Raw genomic sequence first — 9,420 nt, 5'->3', positions numbered from 1 at the left:
ACAGCTAGGATTTTAAAGAACACTTAAGAAACTTCCTAACTGTTCAGACTTTTTCTCAAAAATAGGCTTAGTGTATGAAAAAGATGTTTCTAAAATTATCTGTTTTTTCTTAACTATTAATAATACACCTCTTTATCATTTTGTGACTCTGTTGGACAACTAGGACACTTTCCAGGGAATGCCCTCTCTTGTCAGAAATTCTGGCTTGGAGTTGTGGCTGCAGTATGCTACCTTTGAGCAATTCTTAGTATTTCCTAGGGCCTACCAGAAACCGAATCTTTATACCCAGTATGGCAACATAAGCTAAGTGAAACTTAAGTTTTATTTCTGGTTAGAATTATATCGACTCAGTGCAGAAATGCTAGTATCTCACTCTCATTGGATAAGTCTTACCAAATTTTGAGAAATCCAATTTATCAAATGAATTCTCTCAAAAAGGGTTTAACAATAAGAGGTAGATGAATGGAAATCCCTGGTCTACACTCATAAAATTAAGAACTGAGAAAGAAGAGGCAAAATATAATCTATGGCCTTAAAGACAAAAGAACAGACTGCGACAACATTTCATCCAGTATCTCTGGTTTCCTGTTTGATCGTTCTCTTGAGTACTAGCTGCCTTTGGACACAGAACTGTCTGATGGAGTCAGAGACACACTCCTTGATAACCACAGAATACCCAAAAGGACAATCACCAGGGCAGAAATACCTAGAAGAAAACAAGCCAAGGGCAATTACAGAATCTTGGACTTGAATAACCACATGGTCATGTGAGGAACTGTCAATCCAACAAAAAACTCAATATTCACAAGACATATTTTCTACATATTTACTTACAAATCTAAAGGCAGAAAGACTAAGGGCCCTAGCAGTGAGGCATCAATGATCAGACTCGGTATAAGTGAATTAAAAAGTTTATTAGCCATAGAAAAAAACTGATTCCTCAAAATCAATTATTGATAAATCCCCTGTAAAACAGCAAGCTTACAGAAAATTTCTCTCATGAACAGATAGTCACTATACTTTTGGTCCAAGAAATGTTGGGTTTTTTCCTCCTTCTTCAGATGACAGATGGATGTAACTGAATCTACGAACGAGTGTACTTGCCCCAAATGTGCAACATAAATACAGAAGCGATGAACAGAAGACTCATAACCAATACTGGAACAGGGCCACTAGAAATAAGAAGAGAAAGCATGCTTACTTTTAGTAATAATATATTATTAGGTCTGCAATACTAAAGATTACCTAGGGGAAAAGTAGAGGTAAGGTGGGCAGCACTCAAGGTTCATCCAGAAACATTATTTATATCATTTAAAAAATTCCTAAAATTATTATTGTGGATATTTTGAGCATGTGATGATGGCATTGCAATTGTGTTTAGAAAGGACGAGCCCTTATCTTTTAGTAAAACATATCAAAATATATACAAATGAAATGATCTGATGTCTTGGAGACATTAATCTAATTTCAAGTATTTGTTGTATTCTCAAATAAAAAGAAAAGTCTTTCAGTGCAAATGAACCAATTACCAAACTTTTCTTTTTCAAATTAAGATTTATTTAAAGACAACCTTCTGAATAAAACCTAGTATTTGCTAGCACACCAAGATGACTATAGTAAAAAATAATTTAATTGTATATTGTAAAATAACTAACAGTATAATTGGATTGTTTATAACACAAAGGATAAATGCTTAAGGTAATGGATACCCCATGCACCCTGATGTGATTATTACACATTGTATGTCTGTATCAAAATACCTCACATAACCCATAAATATATACACCTGTATGCCCATAAAAATTAAAAGACAACCTTCTTGAGAAGGGTTTAAAATGAGTCCCCTGAAGAGCAAGGGGCTTCAAATGTTCTCTCTGAGGCTGGGTACAGTGTCTCAAGCCTATAATCACAGCACCTTGAGAGGCTGAGGCCAGGAGTTAGAAACCAGCCTGGGCAACACAGCGAGATTCTGCTTGTACAAAAAATTAGCCAGGCATGGTAGTGCACACTTGTAGTCCCAACTACTCAGGACTAATTAACTAATCCAAATTTATCCAATTTTGTCTCCTGGAGTAAAGATCACTTGAGCCCAGGAATTCAAGACTACAATGAGCTATGATCACGCCATTGCACTCCAGCCTGGGTGACAGAGCAAAACCCTATCCCTAAAGGAGAAAAAAAAATTCTCTCTGAAATACTCAAACTACCTCCACCAAAGACCAAAAGGTTGGCAGTCAGGACATCCCCACCTCACATATCCCCAACCCCAAGAATTACTTCCTAGATATATTCTTACGTTATCATATAAGTCTCCAATATAAGAGGAAACGAGAATTCCAGGGAAGGTTTTGTAAACTAAATTTCTGATCCAAGTCAAGATGCTGGTTAAATTAAATAAAACTACTCCAAATTAATTCAATTTTGTCTTTTTTTTTTAACCCAGATGGACAATATGCAAAGAGCATAGGACTTAATCAGAATATCCGGTTCCTCCTCTTGCTGTGTGTCTTTGAGCATGTCACTTTGCCTCTCTGAACCTGAGGTCCTTATCTACAAAATGGTAACATCTCTCACCTCCCTGGATTGCTGGGCAGATCAAATTAGACAACAGACATTGAAAAGTACCAAGTGCTATGTAAATGAGAGTTGCTGTTGTTATTTCTAAACCTCATCCACCAAGTTTAGTCAGGAAACAGTTGCAAGCAGTGGTGTTCTAGAACCTAACAGAAATCTGTGGGATCAGATCTATCACACAGTACCAGAAACCCTGAGCAAGGCATGGGGATAGGGGTCCCTGGATACCCATTTCCCATCACCTAACGAGCACTCCAAAGCCTAACAACTTGGAAAGTGGTATTATATGTTCACCCTCCTGAGTCTACTCACCACCCACCAAAGGCAAGGAGGCCAAGGAACTCCTGGTAACACAGCCTAATGGGAAAACCTCCATCAGGTTGTAATAGTATCAGCTTATGCCTTCAGGAGAACTTTGAAAAATCACCCAATTCCTATTCAAATGATTACTCCTATTTCTCAGTATGGGGCAAGAACACTAAATGAAGAGCAATTTCATCTAATTAAGCAGTTTTCCCTCCAGTTCTCTCTGTTCTCATCATTTATTTCGACATAGCACCATGAAGAACTTCCCTTCCCTTCCCTCACTCGTGAAGAGATGTCATTCCTGGCCCTACGCTGCCTAATCGGTTGATAAACAGGCAAACCAAACCCAGCCCGCCTGGCACAAATGAGGCTGTTGTGTACAGTAAATCCTGGCACAAATGAGGCTGTTGTGTACAGTAAATCCTGGCACAAATGAGGCTGTTGTGTACAGTAAATCTCATCAAAGCAAGCACCACTGGTGACAGAGACAGAGCGCTGTCACTGCTGCCCTGCTGCCACTGGACAGAAACACAAGGACTGTTCCTAAGACTTACACTTTGAGCCCAGGTGAATCTTCTGTGTAGAATCGCCACATCCCCCCGGTGCCTGCCGAGGTCGTGCGGCCTGCACTCCTTGTCCCACAGCTGGCATTTTTCCTGAAAGAGAGGAAAATGTTACAAATGGCCTTTTCTGGAAATTCTTAGAATAACATTATAACATATGCTACCATTATTATACTGTTAAGGAACAAAAAAACATAAAAACAAAAAACTTTCTTTGCTAGACTCCACCCAAATTCCTGCTTTTACTCCTTTGATCATGAAAACCACAATAAACTAAGTGCCTACCTGATGCCAATGCATACAATAACCGTGAAAAGCAGTCACGATTTTTCCATTTTATAAATGAGGCAAATTGGTCTCAGAAAAAGTTAAGCAAAGTACCTAAGACCCTGCAGCCAACAGGTGGCTGAGCTGGGACGTGAACCTAGTTCTGACCCTGGAGCCCATCTGCATGCCCAAAACATCCAGCTGCCTCATATGGACAAAGCATTTCACTTTCTCCTCACGTGCATTTTTCACGAAGCCACATAACAAATCCCTATTTTAAAATGCCCTGAATCCATACAAGCTGATCTTAAAATGGCTACTTTAAAAGAGGTTTTTAAAATTAGTATATTTACTGCAAAGAGACAAAAACTTTAAGCTTTAATTACATCCAGGTCCCAAGAGAGAGTATGGGGCACTTTATAAAAAATTACTTTGTTATGTGTTGTCACTAGTTTTTTGTTTTTTTTGTTTTGTTTTGTTTTTTTGAGATGGAGTTTCACTCTGTCGCCCAGGCTGGAGTGCAGTAGTGCAATCTTGGCTCACTGCAACCTCCGCCTCCTGGGTTCAAGTGATTCTTCTGCCTCAGCCTCCTGAGTAGCTGGGATTACAGGCACGCACCACCACGCCCAGCTAATTTTTGTATTTTTAGTATAGACAGCTTTTTCACCATATTGGCCAGGCTGGTCTTGAACTCCTGACCTCATGATCTGCCCGCTACGGCCTCCCAAAGTGCTGGGATTACAGGCGCGAGCCATCGCACCTAGCCGTGTTTTCACTACTTTAATATAGTGACCACAGATCTTGCAGAGAGAGGTAGAATGTAAAAAAATGCAGAGAACACCCAACCAAAACGTGTCTCTCACAAGGGGATCAAGGCTTGTAAGATACACTATGTGACACACGCAGCCCTGGCAAACAGAAGCAGTCTAGCAGCACTTAGGACTCCGCTGACCAGGAATAGGCCCAAGGAATTCTTTCTCTCCTCTTTGGGAGAAGCCCTCAGTCACCGGAGAATCCGACTCAGCAACTACCCTTCCATGCAGTACTTCCCCAACCCCGGCTGTTCATCGCTTCCCATGTTGGAGTGATACAATATGGGGGTAAGCGGCAAGTGGCGAGAAGTCACAAGCAATCTTCTTCAGCTCATGTATCAACAACTCAGAAGTCCTACTAGGAAGGAGAGAGGGGAAGCCTGTCTCATTGCTGCCTGCACCATTCAGCATCAAATCCCGGTATACCCTCCCTCAAAATCTCCTTCCACTATCTACGGGCCGATGATTCTCGATTTTTGAAAAAGGGAAGGGCATATAGGGAAGAGAACAGAAGTGAAAACCCTACCCCTACCATCTCTTCTTGCTTTCCTCCCCATTCTGGTCCTCATGCCCACTTTACCCAACCATGGTCTTTACTCCACACTCTGAATGCAGGAAGCACCGTCTACAGCTCAGGGAGTCTGCCCTGCTACATGACAGAGTGGGAGAGTGCAGTCCTGGTTCTAACAGAAAGAGCTGTGATCATGCCTGAACTCTGAAAGCAATCAGTGTCAAACCATGAGTTGGGTCTATTGTACTACAAAGATTGTATTTCAGATACATTAATTATGGACTACGTGGTATCCTGGGAACTTAAAACTTCACTGTGTGACCATTTCTATGGGAAAACTGATTGTAAATGGCAAAACATAACTGTACAGGGATTTACAGAAAAATTCATGCCCTTAGAAAAGGTTTCACACACAGATACATGTCATTTCGTCTGTGGGGTATGCAGCTGAAATCTTCCTTCTTGTTCACTGAAAAGGATTTTAAGCTAGAAGATAAACTCAGTGTGAACATATTATAGTAAGTCATGGACTGAGCCAGGACTTGGACCCATGTACTTCCTACTATTCCCACAATCTCCCACCTCCAGTTCCTGACTTCAAAGTTTCCTGTAATTACAGGAGCCCCAGAGGAATCAGTCTGGCTTCTCTTAAGCTTTCTTATTTCTGCTGGCACATGGAACACAGAAGAGTATTTGAAAACCAGGGCCCCTAGAAATACTAAAGTGTACTCAAAATACCTCCCATTCCCTAGGGGAAGCTAGGTAAAGGTTAATAAAGCATACTTGAATCTCTCAAATTTGTATCTGGGGGCTATTTTACCCTTTCTTTCTGGTCACTGTATAACTGCCTCTCCCTTCTATACCTCAACACAATGGTTTTCATAACTAACCACTTACACACTTTGTTCTAACATAGTGCTTCTGTCTGCTCCTCAAAGCCAAGCTTATTGACCTCAGAATCTTCATACTTACCAACTCTTTTTGCCTAGGAAGCCTACTCATCCCCAAACCATTGTGTGATTTGCTCTCTTGCTTCTTTCAGGTATCTACTCAGGTATTACCTACTGTGAACATCCTCTCTAAAACAACTACCTACCTTCACCCTATCCCCACCGCTCTCTATCCCCCACCCAGCTTTATCTTCGTAGCCCTTATTGCCTGAAATTACATTGTCTTATTTTCCTTGTTTTTGATCTCCCACAGTGGAATACAAGGTTCATGAGTCCAAACCTTGCCTATCTTGTTCACAGACCCATCTTCGGAGATGAAACAGCATTTGGCATGTAGTAGACCTCAATACCTTGACGTCTATACATTGGTGGCTATTCCGCCATCTTAATATCCCTGATTCCCATTAATCCTGCTAGAACAATATGTGGCGCTTCACACCTTTACAGTTTATAAAGCATTATTGCTCCGCACAGCAAGTTCGTTTTCATTGTATTTAGGAGAGCAAGAACACCAACTCCGGCCTGAGCTTAAACTTAATAACATTTCTCCTCCAAGGTAGTATCTATTACCTCATCAAGCATGGAGAATGCAACTCTGCAGACAACATAATCCAAAGCACTATTATGAATCATTAACTTCCAATGTTTTCTCAAAGACTTATAAAGCAAGGACATTCTTACACAACCAATACTTACTACATTATACTTATGAAATGATACTTAATCACTACCAAAATTCTGGAAGGAAACACTGTCAGGTCTCTCAATCCATACAACCACGGTCTTTCTAGTTACACTCGCTCTATCACACTGAATCCTAAAAGATGACACACCAACACCCACAACTTGAAAAACTGCATCTGTCTTCAAATGTTTAAGTTCTCCATTTCACTTGTGCATCAGTTATTTCATTTTTACTATTAAATAAATAATTCCATTATCGTATGTACATTTGATAAATATGTGCTTTTTCTTTTATTTCCTTACAAATTCTCGGATGGCCAAACTTCCCTGCCACAGTATTACCAATTCTCATTAAGCAGAACCATTCCCAAGGAACCGCACCCACAGGGCATGTTTTCCATTCCTGCACAATCTCTGAAACCCAGGGTGGGAAGGGGACAGCACTCAAAGCCCATACAAGTTAAACCACAGCCTGATACACTCCTCTTGAACATCCCAGTGACAGGGAACTCACAATCATTCAGGATAATTTTACATTTCTGATAGTTCTATTAGAATTTCTTTGTTCTGATGTGAAATACTTCATGTAAGTTCAAATCATCAGTTTTAGATTTACCTATTGCAATCAACAAATGTCACATCCCTCTTCATATCCTTAAGAAGTTTCCATGCATGCGGTCAAGATCTTTTCCTTCCTAGATAAAACCCCACTAGCTCCTTCAAAAATCCCAAAACAACATGGTTGCTTGATTCCTTCCTGCAGTCATTATTTATTGTGTCATGCCTTATGGTGGGTGCTGGGGACAGAAATGACTTGAACAGGTTCTCTGTTAAAAGTCTAATGAAGGAGATAGACATGGAAACATCACTGGTCTTACAATGATATGAACAAAATGTTATGTGAGCAAAAGGGAAAACTAGTAGCTACTGCTGCTTACAGTCAGAGAAGGCCTCAAGAGGAAATAACCCCTGAGCTTAGTCTTGGAAAATAAATAGAAATTTGCCTTGAGGTGAGGGAGAAAGTTTGTGAATTCAGAAAACAGTAATGAGTTCATGAGTGCTGGATCATAGGACAGCAAAGAAAGATTAGGCTGAAGGCCGGGCGCGGTGGCTCACGCCTGTAATTCCAGCACTTTGGGAGACCGAGGTGGAAGGATTATGAGGTCAGGAGATCGAGACCATCCTGGCTAACACGGTGAAACCCCATCTCTACTAAAAATACAAAAAATTAGCCGGGTGTGGTGGCATGTGCCTGTAGTCCCAGCTACTCAGGAGGCTGAGGCAGGAGAATCGCTTGAACTCTGGAGGTGGAGGTTGCAGTGAGCCGAGATCATGCCTCTGATCTCCAGCCTGGGCGACAGAGTGAGACTCCGTCTCAAAAAAAAAAGGTTAGGGTGAAATGACCACTAAGAGCTTTGGTATCCCCCGGCTTTTTTTTTTTTTTTTTTTTTTTTTTAGTTCAGCAACAAGAAAGTAACAGAAACTACGCAGAAGAGTAACAGCAGAGTGAACGAAGGATTGGAAAGGAAACAGGCTGAGGAGAAAGGTTAAGTAGCAAATGCAGGGCAGCAGGAAGGGAGAAGGAAAGAGCTTACGAGAAGGCTTTCAAGTACAGTTTAAAGTCTGGCATATGACTGGATAGACAGAGAGCATAAGAAAAATCCAAGATGACGCTGACGTTTCTGGCTCCGAGTAAATGAGTGTACAACAGTGCCATATGGAAGTAAGGAGATATAATTGAGAGTGAGAGAGCTGAGCTGAAAAGAGACTAAGTTTTGTGTAGGACGAGTTATCTGTAAGGCAGATTGCTTATGGGGCCTCCAGATGGAAATATGACTGCAAACCTCAGGTCCAGAGATACCAGTTTAATGACATCGGTTTTCTCAAAGTTATCTCTGACTCTATTCCAGTTTGTTAACTTTCCTTTTTTAAGAGTGGTGCCCTAAACTGAGCAACGAGAAGAAAATGTCGCCTTCCTCCCAAAAGGCCTTTACTCCCATGGCCACGTCACTAGAAGCTCATTTTGCCCCTGTCAATCTTCATATACTAGGGTCTCCACCCCAGAACCAGCGAGTTCCTGGGTCCTATCTCCGACTCTGCAATCGAACGAACTGCAGGGTTCCTTACCTCTGCCGGACAGTGGATCCCGCTGCCCGGGCGGCCACGGCTTTGCTGGGAGAGCGCCCTGAGGATCCCACGTTAGTACCACTGGGGGTCGGACCAGGCTGTAGCGGGAGACAAGTAGACAGACGGGTGAGCGCGGCCCCCAAAACCCCGGCCTAGACACCCGCACCCGAGGCTGGGGGAAGCAAGGGAGCTGCAGAGGAAAGGCACGGCGCAAAGCAGGAGGAGTCAGGGCTCCTGGAAGAGGCGGAGATCATGGAAGGGCCGCCATACCATGCTGGAGATACCGGTGGCAAGCAGCTGACGCGGACGGAAGGAAAGTTGCGGAGACGCCGAAGGACCGGCAGCTGGCGAGACTGGCTCAGGCCCCGCCCCCGGACTTGCAGGCAAGGTCCTCGCTGACTCCAGGGACGCCTGGGTCGTCTCAAGATATGCCTGTAGATAGTCTGCTACAGATAACTTAGTTACCTGCTGTGTGGGAAGTAGATACCTCCAGCCTCCTTCCTTTGGATCACAACGTCCTTCATAGACTCCAATCCCTACCGAAGGAAAAATATAACCAGGGTCAGACAAGCTATTTTCTCAGGCAGTTACTAGGCTCTCACAGATTTGCGCTGATGTGGCCTAAC

The 9,420-nt window shown here is 42.3% G+C and overlaps 1 protein-coding gene across 2 annotated transcripts; it reads right to left on the bottom strand.

Moving 5' to 3' along the window:
* Window positions 1-893: 893 nt before the first annotated feature.
* Window positions 894-9,384, bottom strand: SEC61B (SEC61 translocon beta subunit). 2 transcript variants are annotated; one of them, XM_017949696.3, is made up of 4 exons: window positions 9,260-9,384; window positions 8,795-8,892; window positions 3,435-3,536; window positions 894-1,172 (listed from the first exon to the last, which is right to left on the bottom strand). In XM_017949696.3, exons 1-4 carry the CDS (start codon window positions 9,316-9,318, stop codon window positions 1,147-1,149), a joined length of 285 nt encoding a protein of 94 aa, XP_017805185.1. In that variant the 5' UTR covers window positions 9,319-9,384; the 3' UTR covers window positions 894-1,146. The 2 variants fall into 2 exon arrangements, with proteins under 2 accessions (XP_017805185.1, XP_003911498.1); XM_003911449.5 differs by lacking the exon at window positions 9,260-9,384 and adding an exon at window positions 9,065-9,216.
* Between the last annotated feature and the right edge of the window lie 36 nt (window positions 9,385-9,420).

The sequence above is a fragment of the Papio anubis genome, chromosome 13 (genome assembly GCF_008728515.1).
Source record: "Papio anubis isolate 15944 chromosome 13, Panubis1.0, whole genome shotgun sequence".
NCBI lineage: Eukaryota > Metazoa > Chordata > Mammalia > Primates > Cercopithecidae > Papio > Papio anubis.
Note: the sequence above shows the minus strand (reverse complement) of the source record. Positions and strands in the feature narration are given on the sequence as shown.